Below are 23,551 nucleotides of genomic sequence, written 5' to 3' on the forward strand. Positions count from 1 at the left end.
CCCGGGATCCTGGGATGGAGCCCAGCATCAGGCTCCCTGCTCAGAGGGGAGTCTGCTTCTCCCTCTGCCCTTCTCCCATGATCTCTTTCCCTCTCAAATAAAATCTTAAAAAAAAAAAAAAAAAGTGCAATGAGTTCAGAAATATTAAAGCACTTGTTACTGACAAGATCTCATGACCCACTAAACCTAGGACACTCCCAGAAGCTTCGGCTTGTCACTTTCATCTTTTAGAAACTAATGAACTGCTATAACAGGAAAAGAAATATTTGAGGAGGAAGCCTGTGCAGGTGAGTCAGAAAGTGCCTGCTACCTCAGCTTCATTATATTAAAATCTTTTACCCTTCTGAATATTCACCCCAAGCCCTGATGAAAGGAGTCATAGCTTTGGAAATTATTTCCCATGGTCTCATTTGTACAAATAAAGATAACTCTGAGCAACTCCAACCTGATATAGTCTCTGTCTATAATTCACCAAGGAACAGATTCACTTTGGTCTGGTAACAGTACTGCAGGAAACAATGTCTATACCATAAGCTCGAAGACCAGTTCAGGTTCTAACAAGGAGAGAGAAAAAGTAAATCTTCTAGACAAAGAGCCCAAAGGAAGAAAGATGAGCATTTTTTCTCCTCTTAGGTAAAGAAAATTAAGAGTACCATTAAGTCTAACCATATTTAAGAAAAAGCAGTATTTTGCTATTTCTCTAGGAGACATTTTCCCTATCTGCACAATTGTTAAACTTTCAAATCCATTTCCCCAAATTCTCAAATAACTAAGTCCATAAAATCCTGTACAAGTATTATATTGAAGAGCTGGATTTATCTTTCCATGAAAATTGACAACGAACAAAAATTATCATGGTGACATGCATGGCATGCTTACACTTATTTAATAAATAAAGACTTTAAAAACAGCATGGTGCAGTAAAGAGAAAATTAGCTTTAGAATGAGACAGACCTGGGTTTCAAAACTTAGCTCTACTACTTACTAGCAGTGTGACCTTTGAAAAGTTCCTTCTCTGAAAGCCAGTTTCCTTATTGGTAAAAAGGGAGAGAACTACCCGGTAAGCAACCCTGTGAGGTAGGGAGAGAATGTGTATAAAGCATTCTGCATAAAGAAGGTACTTAATCAATGTCCCCTTTAATTTCTTTAACAGGGGAAGTAATAATTACTCAGAACCTATTTCACAATCTAGGATTCTACAACAAAGATTATTTGATCAGTATCATACTAGGTCAAATTAGAAAATAAGTGATCCAGAACATCATGCACACCTTTACGTCACACTACTTTTTATAAAATATTACATTAGCCTGAAGGTACAGACTCTGTCTTCTAAACCACTGGTGAGCAGGGTACACAAAAGCCATTGACTGTGACATACTGTACCTTTTGGTTTGATTTCTCTTCCCTTGAATGGCTAAAACGTGTAAGCTAACACAAACCTGTCACAGTCCGCTGGCCATCACTTAGGTTATTCCACCACTTGTTAATCTAAAACAGAAGGAAAATTGCCTATCATCATATGGTAAATACTTTCAGGCTAGGAAAATGAAATAAATTGCTTTGTGCGTAAAAAGATTCCTGTGTAAATATTACCAATAAACAAACAATAGATATGTGGCAAAATAGAATCACAGGTGATTTAGTGAGGCTACAATCTCCATGCAGAGCCGCTGTTTAGCTCTGTGACCTCAGACAAATAATTTCTAAAAATGGAGACATAGGTACCTAGCAATATTGTTGTGAGGAATATTAATAACATAAAGCACCTAGCACACTATCAGATTATATACAGGTATCAAGGTTAAGTGATTTATTCACCAAGGTCCAATCAAGTTTTAAATTCTAGGTGCCCAAAGGGGCACCTGGGTGGCTCAGCAGGTTAGGCATCTGCCTTCGGCTCACACAGTGATCCCAGGGTCCTGAGATTGGCTCTGCATTGGGCTCCCTGCTCAGCGGAGAGCATGCTTGTCCCTCTCCCTATGCTGCTACCCATTCTTATGTGCTCATGTATATACTGCTTGTGTCACTTTTCACCATTCTAAAGAACCAATTTGGGTCATCAAAACTTTATAATATAGAGGCAACTGTGTGGCTCAACTGATTAAGCGGCCGACTCTTGGTTTCAGCTCAGGTCATGGTCTTAGGGTGTTGAGCTCAAAACCTGCGTTGGGCTCCACCCTCAGGGCAGAGTCCGCTTGAGATTCTCTGCTTCTCCCTCTCCATCTACCCCTCCCCTGCTCAAGTGCAAGAACACAAGCTCACATGCTCACACACTCTCCTCCCCACCAAGCTCATGATCTAAAATAAATAAAATCTTTAAAAATACTTTATAATATAGACATGCTGGAAACCTGTAGCTTTCTAAGGAATCCAGCATTATGAAACAGGTGTTACTATCTTCTTAAACATACTGTTCTGAATTAATCACTGTTAGCTACTGTGGCTTTCACATGCAAATAATCACACCCATTGTCCTCTTGACACAAAATCTCTCTAAACCAGGTAAGGCTCAGGCTTCTTGCATTTGTCTATGGAGAAGTGAAGAAGTGAATTCTATGGGGAAGTGAAGAAATGAAGAATGAATACTTCTTTGTACTTCAAAGGACCCTGAACTATCATTAGGAGAAAACTAATAGGAGAAACTCTCTCTCACACACGTATCAAAACAAATAAAAACAAACACAAAAACAAAAAACAAAGGTGTTTGAAAACCAAATGAACCTGGATCCACACATCAACTTAGGGCCTCCCTGCTCACTTAAGTATTGTCAGGTGAAAGAAGTATGTTTTATCTTATAGGCAGTATTTGTAAAAAAAATAAAAAATCAATTAAATTGAAAGAGGGTCACCAACTTGCATATGAAATAATGAAAAGTTCTAAAAGCTCTATATTTTGTGCCCTTTTCAACTTTATCCTCTGAGGGAGAAATATTCTACAGTGGGTAGTTAACAGAGGTGTGTAAACATCATGTCACCGAGTAGCTTTTTTTTTTTAAGATTTTATTTACTCATTCATGAGAGACACAGAAAGGCAGAGACACAGGCAGAGGGAGAAGCAGGCTCCTCCCAGGGAGCCTGATGTGGGACTCAATCCCAGGACCACACCCTAAGCTGAAGGCAGACACTCAACTGCTGAGCCAGCCAGGCGTCCCACACTGAGAAGCCTTTTAAAATCCACATAACAGGGGATCCCTGGGTGGCTCAGTAGTTTAGCGCCTGCCTTTGGCCCAGGGCACGATCCTGGAGTCCCAGGATTGAGTACCGATCCTGGAGTCCCAGGATTGAGTACCGCATCGGGCTCCCGGCATGGAGCCTGCTTCTCCCTCCTCCTGTGTGTGTCTTTGCCTCTCTCTCTCTATCATAAATAAATGAATCTTAAAAATTAATAAATAAAATAAAATCCACATAATATCTCTACACCTAAGGCATAGATGCTTTGAAAAAAAATGCCTGCGATTCTACTACATACTCTAAAACAATTCAGCAGGTAATGCAAAACAGTAGCCCTTAAACTTTGGTAGAGCTGAAACCCCAGCCCATTAGTTTTTAGCAACTATCCAGTGATTTTTGATACATGTGGGTAGAGGGACAAACCTCCTAGAATACCATCAAGTACATTACTGCCAGACATATAAAAAAGCACTGATATTGCAATGAAATGACCCTAAAGAAGAATACTAAGTTCAATAACTTCGTATCCCCTGATGTAAATGTTATCATCATTAAAAACACTTAACAAATAACCAGATTTCTAAACTTGTGATCAAGTAGAACAAAGAAAGCCATGTTTACCTCCTTTCTGAAGTCTCCTTCCTTTTGTGGTCTTATGCTATCCAACCAATCAGCTTTTATACCATCAAAATAACTCTGGACTCTGGATTTCAGTGATTCATACTGCCAAATAGCAGCTGATCCAAATGCACAGCCTGTAAACTATATAAAACATATCACAAAATAAATTCAAAAGAAAAAGAGATCAATACAAAGATCTAAGAACAATATTTCATTTTCATTGTTTCTTGCAAAATCAACAGAAGTAACAGAAACATCTGGCATAGTGAAACTTAATTAGGTGAAAAGAATATTTAACTGTTCTCCCCATTTTATTAACTTTACTGTACCCTGGGGGCCTGTTTACAGCTAGAAATTTTCAAATAAAATTCAAAATACCACATAAAATGATATCCCAAATAAGAGAGCCATAAGTTTCTTCTGCAGGGCATACAGAAGTGAACCAGATTCTAATAGCAATTATTAGGAGCACCTGGCTTGCTCAGTTGGTTAAGTGTCTTTGATTTCAGCTCAGGTCACGATTTCAGGGTCATGAGACAGAGCCTCATGAGCCCCCAATGGGCATGGAGGCTGTAAGATTCTTTCTCTCTTCCTCTGCCCCTCCCCCCCATGCATGCAATAGTAACAATAGCAATTGTTAAATTCATGTTTTCCCAAAATCATTCATGACTCCCCAGATACCCAGATCCTTTAAATCCCCTTCTACTTGTCTTTAAGGGAGCCCAAATAAGACAAATATACTTCCTTACTACAGCAGCAGCAAGATAAATAACTCTGGTGACATGAGCACTTACCCCAACAGTAAAAAACAAGGGCTTCACAAGGGTCCTTATAGGATAGGGAGAAGGATAAAAGACTGTTTCTTCTACAGGAGGAATCAAAGCACTTCTTTTGTATGCTTCACCACTTGTTCCTGTGTCTGATCTTCGGGGTTCAACCTTCCTGGGTGCTTTTCTGAATCCACATTTTTGCTGAATAAAAAAGTAAAACCTTTAAGGGGAAAATGAGAGATTAGCAACAGCTGCATTTTGCAAACATCAACCTCCATGACCCTCACCCTCAGCCTGCATCTGCTCTCCTTCCATAGCCCCAAAGAAGCCAACATTCCTACTTCCAGCTAGGGTTCTAAGTCAAAATACTGAACTGTGCCCTTCTAGAAAAGGGGACAGAGACACACAAACCACAGCAACTTTAAAGTGAATTTGTCTGGGCTGTTAACTTGTGTTATCAATCAGCAAAATTATTTGTCTCCCTCCTCCACACACAGTTCGAAGTCTGGGAAAAAGCTGGAGAACTCCAACTTGTCAGTGTGAATTTGCACAGAATGGCTTTGTTATTTTGTTTGAAGTTTGTTCAATTTCTAGGACAAACATTTAAATATAAGGATTATCCTCAAAGTCACTCCAAATTCAAATAATTGCTTTCTTTTATAGAAATACTGATCATTCTAAGTTGATGGATTTTCCCTACTTCTCCCCCTATTTATTTCACTCAGCTCTGGGGACACCTGCCAAATGTTTTATAAAGGGTTTTGTTGTTTTGAGTCCTCATAGCTTGACCTCAAAACATGGACACTACTGACCACACTTACCAGCCCTACCCAGTTCCTGTAAGATCTCATTCCTTTTCTTCAAATTCACTTTCTTGATGGCTTCTCCCCATTCTTCCTATCCCTTAGTGATAGATACGTTCAAAGTCTCCAATAGTTCCTTTACATGCTCTTCTTTCAAACTCAACCCATATAAATTCATGAAGAATTTTTTCTTTTGTAAAATTTCCTTAAGTAGACAAAGTAGAGGCCCTTTCCTGTTTGTTCTCATTGTACTCTAAATATACCATCCTCCTAGACTCAAAGCTCCTTGAAAGCAGAAATCAGACAGGCCTTCCAACATTTTAGCTGAATAAATGTATTTCTGTGGCCAGTGATGACTTCTAAATATATTTTCTTAGTCCTAATTTCAATCTTGCGGTCTTGTATTTCCATCTGTATACTGAATTTGATTTGGATATGCTCTTAATTATTTTAAAACCAATATATTCAATAAGAAACTCCTCCTCTACAACCAGTTCCATTTTCTGACTTCCTCAGTCTTTCTGAGAAAGACTTTCAGAGAAACCACAGCTCTCTCAATCGCTGAACTTAAAAATCTAAATGTCATTTTGGTGTTTTCTCCTTTATTTTTACCATCCAATTAAAAACAACTCTGTCAAATAAAAAAAATTTTTCACTCCTAATCCCTCACTTCATGCTTGTAGTACAGCAACAATTTACTTAACTTCAAACATTTTAACTTGTATGTTGTTCTTAAATCACTTTTCCTCATTCAATAGTTCCCAGATGCCTTCTCAGAGAACCAAAAATCTCTCGAGTTCCAATACAACTCCTAGCTCATCTCTTCTGACCTAGAATGCCCTATTTCCTCATTACTTGAGGAATGCCCATACCTCATTACTTCCAATATTGCCCCACTCCAATTCATCTTCATTTTATTAAACACAAATGTAGTATCATTCCCCTGCTTTAAACTCCACAATAATTTTTCATCCTCCCATCAAACTCAGCAATGCTACTCCCTTGTTCTGATACATCCCTTTGTTAAAACACTCTTGTGCCCCTCAAAATTCAGTTCATCTATCTCATCCTCCAGGAATCATTCATTAACCAGGGTGAGTGTCTCCTTTGTACTCCTAGAGTCCTAAAGCATCCTGTACAGACTCTTTTGCTTATGTGAGAGTTATTGCCTGTACCACAACTAGACAATTACTTTTGTATTCACTGTATCTCTATCACCAAGATCAGCCCCTAATAAAGATCAATAATTATTAGAAGAAAGAAGGGGGTCAAGAATGATCGTTCTATTTTGAATAACTGAAAGGAAGGTGATACTATTCACCAGGACAAGGGAAATCAGGGGGACCAAAATAGGAACTTGGAAGATAAGACATGAAGAATTCCATCTTGGGCAGTCTTTCAAATGCTTGTCGTCACAGCAGCTCTATTCTAACAGCTAAAAAACCAGAACTTCAATTCCTATCAAAAAGGGAAAGGACAAACTGTTGTATATTCATACAATGGAGCACTACTTAGCAAAAAACAAACTACTGATTACACACCATGGATAAAATTCAAAAACATTGTTGAGCAAAACAATGTATATCTTTAGGTGATGGTTCCACAGGTATATACATTTGTCAGAATCCATGGGCTATACCTTAATACTTACACAAAATAAAGTATTGTTAGCAACTGTAGGATACCCAGGTAGTGTCTAGTAGATATCTGGAAAAAACTGAAACTCAGAAAAATGGCATAGCAACTATTATTACTATTCCTTGCCTAGTATGCTCTTTCTTCAACACTGAGTCCACTCCACAGTTCAACTTCTCAGAAGTCACATGGTGAGGATGGGTGATGGTGATAAAGGAATTTGCCTTGAAACCTTTAATAATTCATAATTTATACTTCCAAATAAGTGCTATTCCTTTTGAGGAAATCTATTTGGAAAAGCAATGCACTTATTCAAACAAAGCAATGCTGCTTTGAATGGCTCTGAACTTCCTTCATAGCCCTGTTACCAGTATCATGAATATCCTTTAGCAAATACCATTAAACAGCTAATCCTAAATCTATTTCTTTTTCTATTGCCTTTTTCTGCAGAGGCTATAAAAGGTAAGTACCTTCACTTTTCCAGCCTCCGTTATGGCACAGGGTAGCCATATTAGAGTTCTCAGAAAATGAGAGACTTAAGAATTTTTATGTGCCTCTTGGGAACATTTGTTTCTCTATAACAATGGACATATCATTAGTGTCATTACAATAACCCTCCCCCCTTCATTTTTGCCTTGAAGAAGGCTGTAATGCCTAGAGTTGGGGCAGTCATCTTGAATGCCAAGAGAAAGGCCAAGGGATTAAAATACTAACCTTGGGATTTTTGAGCTACTGAGCAGAGAGCAGCCACTGACCTCCATCACTTATGCTAACTACCCATCCCCTCATTTATTTAAACAGCAAATTTACTTACAGCCAAATGCATTCCTAACTGAAAATGCCTTTAAAGTGGCAAATGTTAATCCCTTGCGTTTGGATTTTTTATTTATTTTGGGGGAGGGGATATAATTTTTATTAAATAATTAAAAGTAACCTAGAGCATGGCTGGTAAATAAAGTACCACCACTTTGGGTCAAAAGACAAAGGTGTGACATAAAGTAACAAGAGTATGTTCCCTTTAAAGACCACAAGTTAAAAAAAAAGTAAAAAAAAAAAAAGTTAAAAAAAAGACCACAAGTTGTAACCAAGTGTTGTTTTCTAGCATTTTTTTCTTATTAGACCAAGAAATGTGAAGAATGAGACTCCTTTATGTTTCCAATAGTGTAATACTAGAAGACACAAAATTGATTCTAATAAAAGATTACTTCCATAGCTTATCAACTCATTTAAAATTCTGAAGTGCAGGGCACCTGGGTGGCTCAGTGGTTGAGCATCTGCCTTTGGCTCAGGTTGTGATCCCTGAGGTCCTTGGATCAGAGTCCTGCATCATGCTCCCACAGGGAGCCTGCTTCTCCCTCTAGATTTCTGCCTCTCTCTCAGTCTCTTATGAATAAACAGAATCTTAAAAAAAACAAAAACAAAAAACAAAAATTCTGAAGTGCACGTTTGAAAAGAAACACAAATACACCAGTTTCGGAACCTAACTTTAAGCAAAGCCAGACCTTTTGCCTTGAATAATATTCACCTTAGAAATAAGTGTGGGATGGTGGAAGGGAATAAAGGGGAAAGGATAAAAAATGAGTGGGAAATATCAGAAAGGGAGACAGAAGATGAGAGACTCCTAACTCTGGGAAACGAACTAGGGGTGATGGAAGGGGAGGCGGGCGGGGGGTGGGGCGTCACTCTGGGTGACGGGCACTGAGGGGGCCACTTGATGGGATGAACACTGGGTGTTATTCTATATGTTGGCAAATTGAACACCAATAAAAAATAAATTTATAAAAAAAAATAAGCATGGGGCCAAGGACACTGAGAATATGTTACACAAGTTGGCCCCAGGGTTAAGGTCAGATGCAGAATATATATATTAAGAATATATACATATGAAAAGAGTATATACAGGGACATCTGGGTGGCTCAGTGGTTTAGCTGCTGCCTTCGGCTCAGGGTGTGGTCCCGGGGTCCTGGGACTGACTCCTGGCATTGGGCTCCCTGCAGGGAGCCTGCTTCTCCCTCTGCCTATTTCTCTGCCTGGGTCTCTCATGAATAAATAAAATCTTTTTTTTTTAAGTATATACATATTGGGAATTATAATTGGACATACAGAACTTGTTCAACAGGGGTGCCTGGGTGGCACAGTTGGTTAAGCATCTGCCTTTAGCTCTGGTCATGATCCAGGGATCCTGAGATTCAGACCGCAGGTGGCTCCCTGCTCAGCAGGGAGTCTGCTTCTTCCTCTCCATCTCCCTCTCCTGGCTTGTGTGCATGCTCTATAATAATAAAATCTTAAAAAAAAAACTTGTTCAATAGAACTAAAACTGGTTCACTGAACACCTATTCCTATTATCTGGCACATATTTATATGCTGCAGGAGCTGGAAAGCTAAAAACTTTATTTCCCAGGGTTGATCTACCACAGATTTGGGGAAAACTTTAGTATCCATACAAATCACCTGGGTGTCTTGTTAATATCAGATTCCAAATTAGTAAGTGTGAGGCGGAAAAAAATAGGAGATTCTACATTTCTAAACAAGCTCACAAACTGACAAACTTCAGCTTGGAGGATGGAGTTGGCCCTTCAGCTAAGAGTGTTTTTTAATTTTTAAAAGAGTTATTTAAAGGAAAAGGAAGAGTATGTGACAGAAACCATATGCGACCCTGTCATTTTCTACCTGGCCTTTCACAAAATAAGTTTGCCACCCCTATCCTAGACGAGGCCTAAACTGCCAGTTCATGAACCACTTACAATGGAGCTAGAACCTAATTCCTGGGCAGCCCTGGTGGCTCAGCGGTTTAGCGCCGCCTTCAGGCCAGGGCGTGACCCTGAAGACCCGGGATGGAGTCCCATGTCAGGCTCCCTGCACGGAGCCTGCTTCTCCCTCTGCCTATGTCTCTGCCTCTCTCCCTCTCTCTGTGTCTCTCATGAAAAAATAAATAAAATCTTAAAAAAAAAAAAGAACCTAATTCCTAACAAAACTTCCACTTCAATTAGAATGGTTATATACAGGGTAATCCTATCTGACTAGGACTAACAAAAATTTGGACTTATAACAAAGAATTTAAACACAAAAGTTTCATTAGATCTGACAGTAGGGAACGTTTCTCGCTGACTCCCAGCATCTAAGTCCTTTCCCCCCCCGTTCTAACAGTACACTGGAATTTCCAGCCATTTGGTTGGGAGAGGCACACCAGCTCCTGACTGGCTTAAACCAACCTAGAGAGCCCCTACTCCTGCCAATTTCGAGGAATTCAAAAATGGACACGTATCCCAAATCAGGCAAATCTAGTCCAGTGAATTTCAAGATTTTGTTTGTAATACTGGAAAACTTTTTTTTTTTTTTAAGATTTTGTTTATTCATGAGAGAAAGAGAGAGAGACAGAAACACAACACAGGCAGAGGGAGAAGCAGGCCCCATGCAGGGAGCCCAATGAAGGACTCAACACCAGAACCCCAGGATCATGTCCTGAGCCAAAGGCAGACACTCAGCGGCTGAGCCACCCAGGCATCCCTGGAGAACTTTTTCTGCTGGATGTGAACCTAAGAGTATATAGCCCCAAGAGCTACTACTGACAGCCATCTTACAACAAGGAGAGCACGCCAAGAGTAACGCCAACGTTTAGGAAGCAGAGCCAACCCATGGAGAAAAATGGAATCCTGGTGACAATCTGAAATACTGAATCTTGCCTCATTAGAAGCCAGTCCTACTTCTAGACTTAACCTCATAAGCCAATAAATTCCCCTAATTACCTAGGTTGGTTAGAGTTGGGTTTCCTGTTAGTACAAAAATATTTTTAGATCAAGTACTTCATCACACATTGTAGGAAAGGTACATTATGTTCGTAAGGAGCTTTTGTTTTAAATTTCTTAAAATGCAAAAACAAGGAAAAAGCATCATAAACGTTTCTAACTGCAAAATGTTTGAGATCATATTTACAAGCTTAGGTTCTTTAGCTCTACTCATTCATATCAGTACAAAAGGGAGAAAAATAAATGAATAAATCACTTACCTGAAAAAGGTTCAGAAAACAAAGAGAAACAGCATGATAAAATGGATGGTGTGAGCAGAGAGTAGAAAGGGAGGAGAGGACCACTAGAGGCATATACTAACTCATGAAAACAGGCCTGCCTTTTAGCTCTGCTGCTCTGGTCCTTCCTCCAATAACCAGTCATTTGTGAGAGCAGTAATGTACTCAAAGTCGGAAGATCTCATGAATACCCGTTACTGCTGGCCATATGATTGTTATAGTTCTGTTTTTTTTCTTTAAGATTTTATTTATTTATTCATGATAGACATAGAGAGAGAGAGAGAGCAAGAGAGAGGCAGAGACACAGGCAGAGGGAGAAGCAGGCTCCATGCCAGGAGCCCAATGCGGGACTCGATCCTGGGACTCCATGATCGCGCCCTGGGCCAAAGGCAGGGGCCAAACCACTGAGCCACCTAGGGATCCCCCTATAGTTCTGTTTAACATGATCCCATAACTTTTAAATAGGAAAAGTCGGGATGCCTGGGTGGCTCAGTGGTTGAGCGCCTGCCTTTTGGCCCAGGGCATGGTCCTGGAGTCCCACATCGGGCTCCCTGCCTGGAGCCTGCTTCTCTCTCTGCTTATGTCTCTGCCTCTCTGTCACTCTCTCTGTCTCATATGAATAAATAAAATCTTTTAAAAAAATAATTTAAATAAATAAATAAATAAATAAATAGGAAAAGTCGTATCTATGAATTAGTTGGCTTAACGAGTGAAAACAGTCTTGTGAACTGTTTTTAACAATGCAACTTAGATATATGTACGAGTCAGCACTAATGTCTGTTACTACAGATTTTCATGAATAAATTGAGTAGAAATAGCCTAATGTTCAAATGAAGACAACATGTGTCTAAGCGTACAAGCAATAGATTCATTACACTTAAAAAGAAATTAAACATATTTAGGGGAGGAGGAATTCTACATAAACACTTTCATGACAAAATTATTCTCTTAAAACCCATCTTGAGTCAATAGATGATAAATTAAACAGAGAAAGTAGCTGAACAACCAATTAATCTCTTGGATAGTTCCATACAACTGAAATTGTGCAGGCTTCTTTCAAGCCTAAACCATTTCTTAGAAGTGCTGCCAGAAATTTGATAATGGTAAAGCTTCTGAAGAGCCTGAGATTTTCTTTTTCTGTAAAGGGACAGATAGCAAATATTTTAGTTTTTATGAAGAACACATTTGTCACATATTGTTTTGCTTTGCAACCCTTTAAAAACATAAAAATCATTTTTACCAGGTGGGCTGCATTGGGCCTTCCATAGTTTACAGAACTCTTCTATCATTACTTATACTGCAAATTTCCAGCCATGCTTCAGGTCTATCACATCAGAATGACAAGGATTGGGCCCAGAACTCTGCTTTTTAACCTCACCTCTAACTATAGTCTGTATACTAATCTTAGAACCACAGGAAGTCAAAGCAGAGCAAATAAAGTAACTCCTTCCTATTTAAGTGCTTATTTCCATAGGTGAGCCGCCATATCTATTTCAGGCTTACCTACATTCTCTTGTAATGCACATTTTTCTATGCAACCATAAAAAAATGTCATTTTCAAACTTTGCAAATAAAAGGCAAACTTAAAAAAAATAGATGCTAAAAAAAAATAGATGCTAACCTTCTACATCACACTTTCATTTGTTTTTTTCAAATGGTTTCCAATTTTTACCAGAAGTTCTTCATTAATCAAGGTATTTTTCTTTTGCTTTCCCTTAATACTTATTTTTAATATTAACACACCTGTTGCTTCCTAATAGTGATATTCATTTTTGCTCCCCCCACCCCCAAACCATGCAGTTTTCACAGGATTTGGAAGAAATTATGGAATCTGGACCACTGAAATCTGTCACCACCTCCAACAACCTCCAGATGGGATTCTCCATCTCCCCAGGAGTTTAAGGTTAGTGCCTGAAGTTCCAATGTTAAGATGTGTCACGAGGTTAAGCTACAATGTATGCAAGTTTTCACAAATTCCTAATTCAGTGGGGAGTGCTTGCCAAGAATTACAGGTTTTTCCACTCCCTCACCCCCACAACAATTTCTGAGTTGATAGAACTGGGATGGGGCCTGGGAAAAGTCTACAAACATTCCAGGTGATTCTTAAAATCAGGCAAAAACTCCCTCCACCACGTTTGAGGCTCCACTTGCCACTGGCTGACCACTCTGTTCAACACTCTACCTTAACTTGCTCTACCATCAATCAGATGGGATTCCAGGCATCTGGAACCAACTCAGGGACTGGGAAGGTTCGAACTCGAGATTAAACAACTGGAACAAATTTCGAATCGAACCACATCAAAATCTCGGACAGCCGATTTTTTTTTCTTCTCTTAATTCAGAATTGAATCAACAACAACAACAACAAAAAGCAGCAAATACTGAGTATACTCTTCATGCAGCTTCTACTTGGGAAAACCAATATTGTAGTTTTCTTTCCAAGTCATCTGGAAACCAATTATCCCACGGTCTCCATTCTTCAACAGAGAAGCCTCTCCTAAGACTTAGCAGAAGGCAAAGCAAATGCCCATGGACTCCGTCTTCCCTTAGTTCTCTAAACCGTAAAGAAGTTAGCTTGTAGGGCAGCCCGGGTGGCCCAGGGCGTGATCCTGGAGACCCTGGATCGAGTCCCGCGTCGGGCTCCCTGCATGGGGCCTGCTTCCCCCTCTGCCTCTGTCTCTGCCTGTGTGTGTGTCTCATGAATAAATAAATAAAATATTTTTTTAAAAATAATAACTTGTAGAACACAGGTTTATAAAGACGGATAGAGTCAGTTCTGCTATTCTCCCATCTGTGTAACGGCTTTACTTAAAAAAAAAAAAAAAAGTGGGTCTAATACCTTCTTCGCGGGATTATGCGGCGTGGCACGCAATTAGCCCTCAGAGACTAAGCTCCCTTCTCCTCACGTCCTTTCCGTTGGGAGAGGGGCGGACGGCGCGGGCTCACGGGAAGCTGCGCCGCGGTCGGTCACGGGCACCCCGGCTCGGCGCACGCTGGCACGGCGAGAAGCGAGGGCTGGCGAGAGGGCAAAGCGCGATGCATGGAGAGAGGAAGGGAGGGGTGACGACGGGGGTGAGCGAAGGCAGCCCCGCAGGCCCGCGCGGCCTGCGCCCCCGAGGATGCTCGGCCGGAGCTGAGGGTCTTAGGGGAAAGAAGCCCGGTCATTACCTGCGTCCGAGCAGTCGCGGGGGGGCCAGGGCCGCAGTGAGCTCCTCGCAGCCGCGACCGCCCGCCGGCTGAGCCCACGCCGGGCCGCAGCCCCAGCCTCTCTGCGCCCAGCCACGCCACGCCATCTTCCCAACCTCTGCCCCACCATGGCCCGACCTTACCAACTCTTGCGGCGGAACCACTTCCGGGGCGGAGGAAAAACCATAGAGCGCCGGAGTGTGCAGCCTAGAGCGCCACCACGCCGGGCTCGGCGGAGGCCGGAAGCTCGCGAGGCCGGCGGGGGGGGGGGGGCGGGGGGGCGGCGAGCTCCCCGCGGGGCCTGGCGCGCACGTGGGGACAGCGCGACCGAGTGGTCGGGAGGAAAGAGAGAAGGGCAAGGTAGCGTTTACCGAGTAATGCCGCCTATCAGGCCCTCTACCCAGGTTACTGCACTTAATCTCCACTAAACACTTGAGGCGGATGCGGTCACCCCTGGCTTACAGAGGCTCAGAAGGGAATGAGTGAAGAAACCATCATTGCAACCCACGTGTTCCTACATTATTTCTTTTTTTTTTTTTCCTGCGGTGGGGGATGGCGGGGGGGGGGCAGAAGGAGAGAGAGAGAGCCCCTCCCTGGGCCTGGATTTCTGGACCCTGGGATCCTGACCTGAGCCTAAATCAGGACTGCCACTGGCTCTAACAGACTGAGCCGCCCAGGTGCCCCTCGCCACTTCATGGTATGAGACATTTAAGAGGGTGTAAATGTATCTTTACAAAAAGTCAGATCTTTAACCAAAAGTCTAAATCTGAAATGAAAATCTGGATTCTAGATGAAATACAAACGTCATGATTGAACCCTCACCTACCTACCTGGCAGGCAGCCTTGTTTCCTGTCCCTCCAACCCACCCTCTGACCCCGGCTGCAGCCAGCTCTGCAGGATAGGCCAGTTTTTTGTTTTTTTGTGTGTTTTTTTTTTTAAGATTTTATTTATTTATTCACGAGAGACACACAGAGAGAGAAAGAGGCAGAGACACAGGCCGAGGGAGAAGCAGGCTCCATGCGGGGAGCCCGACGTGGGACTCGATGTGGGACTCGACCCCAGGTCTCCAGGATCACACCCTGCGCTGAAGGCGGCGCTAAACCGCTGAACCACCCAGGCCGCCCGGATAGGCCGTTTTCTTAAAGGCACCTGCTTTTTCCATGTTCCTGTTAACCATTCTCACCGTCTGAAACGCCCTTCTCTTCTCTCCCTACTGAACCTACCTAACCGACTTGTCCTTCAGACCATCCTCAATTGTCCTCTCTTCCAGGAGGCTGTAGGGGAGGAGAAAGTCTTCCTCAACTGTCTTGGGGGCTTCTAGCTAGGTCTGAGAATCATACAGACAAAGATTAACAGGAGAAAAAGCATACACATATTTGTTTAAGTTAGTTGAAAGAGAGAGAGCAGGGGAGGGGCAGAGGGAGAGGAGGATCTCCAGCAGGTGCCCCACTGAGTACAGAGCCCAATGTGGGGCTCCATCATGTGACCCTGGGATCATGACCTGAGCCAAAATCGAGAGTCAGATGCTGGACTGATGGAGCCACCCAGGCCTCCTAATAAAGCATACAAATTTTATTTTTACACTTACGTGGAAAGGCCAGAGAACAAAGATCTGAAGAAAAGACCAGAACAGGAAGGTTTTATATCTGTTAGGCAAAGAAACAATAATTTGTGAAGAATTGACAGAGGTTCAGGTTAGAGGTAGTCCAACTAGAGCAAGGTAGTCCTTATCTTCCTTAATGAGAAAGACAAGGATTAATTTAACGAGGTTTGTTTGCAGATCCTCTGGTGCATGGCCTCTGGTCTTTGGGTTGTTAAGAGTCTGTCTTTAGGAAAGGAGACATTTCCTGCTTTTAGGATTTACTGCTTCTTAATTGCCTTCAACTCAAAATAATTTTTATGTCAAAGAGGCATACTTTGGGGTGACATATTCTGGTTTCTTTAAAGGCCTTTCCCAGACCTCCACTCTTATTTAAATGATCTCCATTTATGCTGTTTTTTTTTTTACTACCACTTAATGCATATCACTCTTTTTTTTAATTTTTATTTATTTATGATAGTCACACACAGAGAGAGAGAGAGGCGCAGAGACATAGGCAGAGGGAGAAGCAGGCTCCATGCACCAGGAGCCTGACGTGGGATTCGATCCCGGGTCTCCAGGATCGTGCCCTGGGCGAAAGGCAGGCGCTAAATCGCTGCGCCACCCAGGGATCCCTATGCATATCACTCTAATTGTACTGTATTCATCAGATAAATATTTATGAAGCACTTTTTGTATACCAGGCAATGTATTAGGGTGTATTTTTTTTAAGATTTTTTTATTCATGAGAGACACGGAGAGAGAAAGATTCGATCCCAGAATCCCCAGAATCTCTGAGCCAAAGGCAGATGCTCAACCCCTGAGCCACCTAGCCATCCCAAGGGTCCCAAGGGCGTATTTTGGATGACAATGTCTCTGACCTCACAGAGATCCTGCTTTACTGAGGGAGGGAGGCAAGTAAATAAACAGGCAATTACAACACATTGTGAGAAGTGCTTGAGCCAGGAAACGGAAGGCTCTTTGGAGCCTTAGAAGAGGGGAAAATACTACAATTGACAGATGGGGAGCAGGAGGCAGGGGAGAAGGCTTCCTACAGAAACTGGTGGGGGTGACCAAAAGAAGAGAAGGGCTGAAATGTTCTAGGCAGAAAGAATAGTATTTGTGATGTCTTTCAGGGCATGACTTATTCGAGAAACTAAAATAAATTCACTTTGCCTAGGACATAGGTGTCAAGTCTGTAATTTAATTTTACCCTATTGAGAAGCTAATGAGTTTGGTTGCTGACAGAAAACAGGAGACTCCTGAGTCAAAGACAAAAGACTTACCCACAGCACAAACTAGCAGCATGAGCATTATTTTTGCATGGGTTCCCCTTTTTCTCCAGTTCCCACAGTGGCAATGCCATGGGCCAGCTGGAGGCTTACAGATACTCTGACACTTTGACTCTGATTCCTGTAAATTGGGATAATAATATCTACCTTGTCACTTTGAAAATTAAATGACTTTGTATCAAATACCCAGTTGCTCATGGTTAATACTCAATGCATAGTAGCTATCATCCTATTATTAGGAGGTAATAATTAGAAACTAATGTAGAAGCCCATCCACAGGTGAAGGCTTCCTCTCATTATCATCGTTTTTATTTTATGGCCATAAACAAAGGTACGAAGTGCTTATATGGGTGTATGGGAGAAAGAGATTCCCACCAACATGTATGGAGCACTTATCATATGCCAGGTTCTGTGCTGAGCCTTCCACACAACAATCCTAAGGGAAAAATTCCTATTGGCATCCCACTGGACAGATGAGGACACCAAGGCACATAAAAGTTGAGCTATTAAGAGCAATACTGGGATTTCAACCGAAGTCCAAGCCCATATGAGGGAAAGTTTCCTGGAGGAGTTGGCCTTTGAATGGAGTAACATGCAGGAAGCCAGGCAGCATGAAAGGAGACTGGAAGATGGCAGGGGTAGATGTTAGAGGGTGTTGCAAGCTCCAGATAGAAGCTCTGAGGTGTGTTTTTCAAAACCACCAAGGAATCAACTCAGTTCTGAAACTTTCTACCTGTAGATAGTGTGAGATTCCACAGGTTAAGAGCTCAATCCCCCAAGACTGTCCCCATGCCCCCACTTGAGATGTCAGTTACAAGTTCAGGTCATTACCTGTGCTTCTGACCCACTGGCTAGAGATCAGAGGTTTCCACAACTCTCTAGGTGAGTTCAATTAATCTGCTAGAGTGGCTCACAGAACCTCTAGAGAAACATTTACTTACATTTCCCAGTTTATTATACAAGATGTTATAAAGGATACAAAAAGTCAGATAAAGAGGTACACAAGGTGAGACCTGGTAGGGTCTCCTGAATTGGAACATCTGTCCTTATGGAACTGGGGTGTGCCATCCTCCCAACAAATGGATGTATTCACTAACTTGGGAACTCATCAAATCTCATAGTTTAAGTATTTACAGAGCAAATCTACAGCCTCCTTTCCCCCTTCCCAGAGGCCCGGTAGGTAGGGCTGAAAATTCCAATCCTTTAAACTCTTGGTCTTTCTGGTGATCAGCCCCATTCTGACTTTGTCCAGATCACCTCATTAGAGTAAACTCAAAAGGGCTTCTTCTGAATGACAAAAGACACCCTTGTCGCTTAGGATAATTCCAAGGGTTTGTGCTAGGCAAAAAACCCAAATATATTTCTCACTATACCAGCGAGACTCTAACAGGGGGAGAACTTCTAAAGAGAAGCTTTAGGAGGGAGGCAAAAAGCAGTTGGATTAAGGCTGCTGTGTTTTCTCCACCCTATGGCCTACCTGGGCCACAAACAGGTGCCAGTCTTGGGGAGGGGTGGGGGAGACTCTCCCAGGCAAGAAAACCCCAGTCTTTCTGCTGCTTTCTGTGACCCAAGTTGCTCAGTGGATCGCAGTCTGGACTCTCCAGGTTATAGGTGTGGTTCCACACAGAAAATGAGTTGCTGTGAGAGAGCTTCAGGATTTCATGAAGTCTAGAGGAATGGCTAGGCTTGCCTGCAGAAAAGCCAGAGGCTAATTAATACATCAAGTTTCCTTAATTCTGATGGGGATTCTCCTAGCTCAGCGCAGCAGCAATAATTGAGATGCTACTAACTGAAATGTTGGTGCACTCACATGTGCATATTTTATTTTATTTTTTAAATTTTATTTTTTATTCATGAGAGACGCAGAATGAGAGGCAGAGACATAGGCAGAGGGAGAAGCAGGCTCCATGCAGGGAGCCCAACGTGCATCTTTTAAATAACTCAAAGGAGAATAGTAAGACATGCCTTCTTAGGGATGCCTGGCTGGCTCTGTTGGTAGAGCATGTGACTCTGGATCTTGGGGTTGTAAGTTTGAGCCCTGTGAGTTTGAGTTGGGTCCAGAGTCTACTTTAAAAAAATAAAATATAAAAAAAGACATGCCTTTCTTAGAAGTCAGATTTATTGAGATATGATTTATATAAAATAAAATTCACCCTTTTAGATGTATAGTTCCATGATTTTTAAAAAAGATCTCATTTATTTATTCATGAGAGACACACACACACAGAGGCAGAAGGAGAAACAAGCTCCCTCCAGGGAGCCCAATGTGGAACTCGATCCGGGGACCCCAGGATCACGCCCCGAGCCGAAGGCAGACGCTCAACCATTGAGCCACCCAGGTGCCCAGTTCCATGTTGACAAACATATCCAGTTGTATAGCCATCACCAGTTATAATACAGAACATTTCCATCACCCTAGAAATTTCTTTCATGTCCCCCTCCTTTTTTAAAAAGATTTTATTATTTATTCATGAGACACAGAGAGAGAGACAGAAGCAGGCTCCACGCAGGGAGCCCAACGTGGGACTTGATCCCGGGTCTCGAGGATCACACCCCGGGCTGAAGGCAGCACTAAACCGCTGAGCCACCGGGGCTGTCTTCCTATCCCCTTTATAGTCAACCTATATAATCCTACTCCCAGACCCCAGGAACCACTCATCTGCTTTAATTTCCTGTAGTTTTGTCTCTTCAAGAATACCATACAAATAGAATCATATAGTATGTCTTGGTGCTAACATCTGTTTTCATTTTTTGGGGGGTAAATGCCCAGGAGTGGGATGGCTGGGTTGAAGTGTTTAATTTTACAAGAGATTGCCAAACTGTTTTCCATTGTGGTTGTACCATTCATAGGGTTTGCTCTGTACCCTTTCCAGTGCTTGGGATTGTCAGGGTTTTGTTTTTAGCAATTCTAAAAGATGTGCAGTGGTATCTCTTTTTGATTTTGACTTCATATAAGTCAATCTTTTTTTTTATAAAATATATTTTTTTAATTTTTATTTATTTATGATAGTCACACACACACAGAGAGAGAGAGAGAGGCAGAGACACAGGCAGAGGGAGAAGCAGGCTCCATGCACCAGGAGCCCGACGTAGGATTCAATCCCGGGTCTCCAGGATCGCGCCCTGGGCCAAAGGCAGGCGCCAAACTGCTGTGCCACCCAGGGATCCCCCAAGTCAATCTTTTTTTAAAAGATTTTTTATTCATTCACTTGAGAGAGAGAGAGAGCACAAGCGGGGGAAGAGGTAGAGGCAGAGGGAGAAGCAGACTTCTCACTGAGCAGGGAGCCTGACTGACACAGGGCTCTATCCCAGGACCTGAGATCATGAGCTGGGCCCAAGGCAGATGCTCAACCGACTGAGCCACCCAAGCACCCCTAACTCAGTCTTTTTAAAATAAACAAGGCTTGTCTGGAAACATACTGTTTCAAAATTTGGGGACCTTGGCTGGAGCTAAGGGAAAAGTAAAGGGAGTGCTTGGTAGATAATTTGTTGAGAACAGTCCTATTGTGGGCAGCCTGGGTGGCTCAGTGGTTTAGCACCACTTTCAGCCCACGGTGTGATCCTGGAGGCCCGGGATCAAGTCCCACGTCAGGCTCCCCACATGGAGCCTGCTTCTCTCTCTGCCTGTGTCTTGGCCTACCCCCCTCTCGTGAATAAGTAAATAAAATATTAAAAGAAAGAGAGGGAACAGTCCTATTGGCTGCTAGTTTTGTGGGATAACAGACTGGGAAGAGCTTTCCTGCGTTGTCTGGAGCGGCCTGAACTTCTTCCCTTTGGTCAGGAGAGGGCAGGAGAGGGTAGAAAATAAACTGCCCAGTTTGGGGCTTATTCATTAGGCACCAGCATCAATATTATTTGCACACTGTATTATATTGGCAGTTTTTCTCAAATGGCTTTCCCTCTCAACCTATTTAGCTGCCATCGCGTGAGGTTTGACTCCCCAGATTAATCTTGTGAAATAATTCAATGCCAAATCTTAAATAACTTTGTAAAATCCTTTCTTCCCAAAGCATAACTAACCTAAGAACTAAACTACTGAAACTGAGCTACTGTTGGAGAATCCTTATTAAGTCTCCTGTCTAATGTCACTCCACAGAGCCTGTATGAGGGGGACACATGAAAAGCTGAGCTGGGGAACCCTGTTCTTCTACAACTTTGCTGAAGCTGAGAGAGACTGAGGATGGACTTTGTGGGGGACAGGTCTCCAGATCCCCTGCTGGCTACAGATCCTCCCACACGCCCCCCCCTCCATGGCCCAGGCTGGGGTGACTCAGATGGGGGCACTGCACAGATCTTCTGGGGCTGGGGCTACAAAGTGCCCCAAATGTATTGTAGGTCTCACCCTAGGCTCCCTTCTGGCAGTTGGAACCAAAAGTTCCTGAAGGGGTTGGCAAACATCAAGAAGAGTTCCATCAGAGCCAGCTGGTCCCCTGGGCCCACTTGATGCCCCAGAAGCAAAGAGAAAGTTTAGATGGTGGTAGCTGTCTCTGTGCCTGTCCCATCACACCCTCTACCTACCACCCATAACCCAATGCTTTGCCCAGTATCTGCAGAGAATAGCAGGAAAGCCTCATTGACCAGGAAGTTTCCACCCATGTCCAAAAAGAGGCCTGGGTTGAACTGTTGAGGGGTCTCCCAACACTCAGGATCGAGGAGCACAGAGGCTAGATTGGGCAAAATGATGGTGCCCTGCAGAGAGAAGCTGGTGTGGCTCCAGGAGCCTCAGCTGACCCAGCATCTAGCTCTGACAGTAGGCTAAAGTGAGCTCTGAGAACACCCAGTGTGCTGGTGAGAGTGGCCCAGGAGAGTGGCCAGGGCTGAGAGTGGCCCAGAGAGAGGCCACCGAAAGGTTTAGCAGCCAGCTCTCCTTGGGTTCCTTTTGTCCAGGCTCACATCAGTGAAGTCGCTGAGCATTACGCTGTCCTGGCTAGGGGCCACCCACCTTTATCCTGAAGACTCCCAGCCCAGGTCTAGAGACACAGCTACTGCCACTTGTGGAGAAGGCCAGCAGCTGTTGGGTATGACTGAAGAGGACCAGGTTCTGTGCAGGACAACTTTATTGTAGGGAGAGGGGGAGTGGTGGTGGTAAGTGAACGAGAAATGGAATGACAGAGAGAAAGACTGCGTGAAGAGGCAGAGAGAAGGGTAGGAGACAAAAAGCTTCCCTCTTTTGGAGTAGGGAGAGGAGACGTGAACCCTAACCAGCCCTAGCCCCAACCCTAACCCTCTTTAGGATAAGGGAGAGAACTTGAAATCTACACAGCCCTAGCCCTCACACTAACCTCAAAGGAGAAGTGAGTGAGTGGGAAGACAATCAGCCTGATTAGGTGGGAGCCCAAAGAAGCCAAAGGCCCCTACAAGAGGGTTCCTCACCCTCTGGCCCTGGGCTAACAAGAAGGTCAAAGTGGAACCAGGATGGGGTCGGTTATCCACCCAGGACCTGGGACACTCAGCTCCAGGGGTTCTGAGGAAGGCTTCGTACCTTGCAGCTCATTTAACAAACACCAGAGAATTCATCAATCTCTCCTGTGGGGACCAGAGGACTGGCAGCAGGATTCTTGATTTTGACAAAGGTGTCTTGAAATTGAATACAAAGGGGCGCCTGGGTGGCTTAGTGGGTTAAATGTCTGCCTTCAACTCCGATCATTATCCTGGAGTCCCTGGATGGAGCCTGCATCAGGCTTCCTGCCCAAGGGGGAGCCTGCTTCCTCCTCTCCCTCTGCGCCTCCTCCTGCTTGTGCTCTCTCACTCCTGCACTCTCTGTCTCTCAAATAAAACATAAGATCTTAAAAAAAAAAAAAAAAAAAAAAAAGAGGGTGCCTTGGTGGCTGAGTTGGTTAAGTGAAGCAAACCATCAAACCTTGGGCTCCCTGCTCAGCGAGGAGTCTGCTAATCCCTCTACCCCTCCTCCCTGCTTGTGATCTCTCTCTTTCTCAAATAATAAATAAATAAAATCTTTTAAAAAAAATACAAAACGAAAAAACTTGGAGAGTTTGAAGCGTACATCCTAAACAGAAGCAAATAAAGAATGCAGAAATTTAGCTGATGTAAATACTTTCAGAAGGCACTTTTCTTTTTCTTTCTTTCTTTCTTTCTTTCTTTCTTTCTTTCTTTCTTTCTTCTTTCTTTCTTTCTTTCTCAACTTTTTAAAAAAGTGATCAATATGGGGCTCGAACCCACAACCCTGAGATCAAGAATTGCATGCTCTACCAACTGAGCCAGCCAGATGTGCCTTTTCTTTTTTTTAGTTGCACTCTGCAGGCTTAAGGAAAAACGTGATCCCAGCCATCTGGACCAAGGGTCACCCAGCAAAAGTGGTCACTCCATGGCTTTAAGTGGAGGGGCTGGGGGGCACATGCTTTTGCTGCTGTCTGACTGAGCTATCCATTTCCTAATTATGGTCCTGGGAGATTTCCCCTACCAGGGTGAAGGAATCTCTGCAATCTATTAATAATCATCTTCAGT

At 43.0% G+C, this 23,551-nt stretch overlaps 1 protein-coding gene across 1 annotated transcript in view; it reads right to left on the reverse strand.

The window, feature by feature from the left end:
- The window catches only part of PARL (presenilin associated rhomboid like), a 47,709-nt gene extending 33,357 nt beyond the window's left edge, over positions 1 to 14,352 (reverse strand). The window contains exons 1-4 of the mRNA XM_055308281.1: positions 14,197 to 14,352; positions 4,590 to 4,785; positions 3,796 to 3,936; positions 1,443 to 1,491 (exon numbers count right to left, since the gene is read on the reverse strand). Of these exons, the coding sequence (XP_055164256.1) occupies positions 1,443 to 1,491; positions 3,796 to 3,936; positions 4,590 to 4,785; positions 14,197 to 14,321 (511 nt within the window). The 5' untranslated portion in view covers positions 14,322 to 14,352. The remainder of the gene's footprint in view (positions 1 to 1,442; positions 1,492 to 3,795; positions 3,937 to 4,589; positions 4,786 to 14,196) is intronic.
- Between the last annotated feature and the right edge of the window lie 9,199 nt (positions 14,353 to 23,551).

The sequence above is a fragment of the Nyctereutes procyonoides genome, unplaced genomic scaffold (assembly GCF_905146905.1).
Source record: "Nyctereutes procyonoides isolate TBG_1078 unplaced genomic scaffold, NYPRO_anot_genome, whole genome shotgun sequence".
Taxonomy (NCBI): domain Eukaryota; kingdom Metazoa; phylum Chordata; class Mammalia; order Carnivora; family Canidae; genus Nyctereutes; species Nyctereutes procyonoides.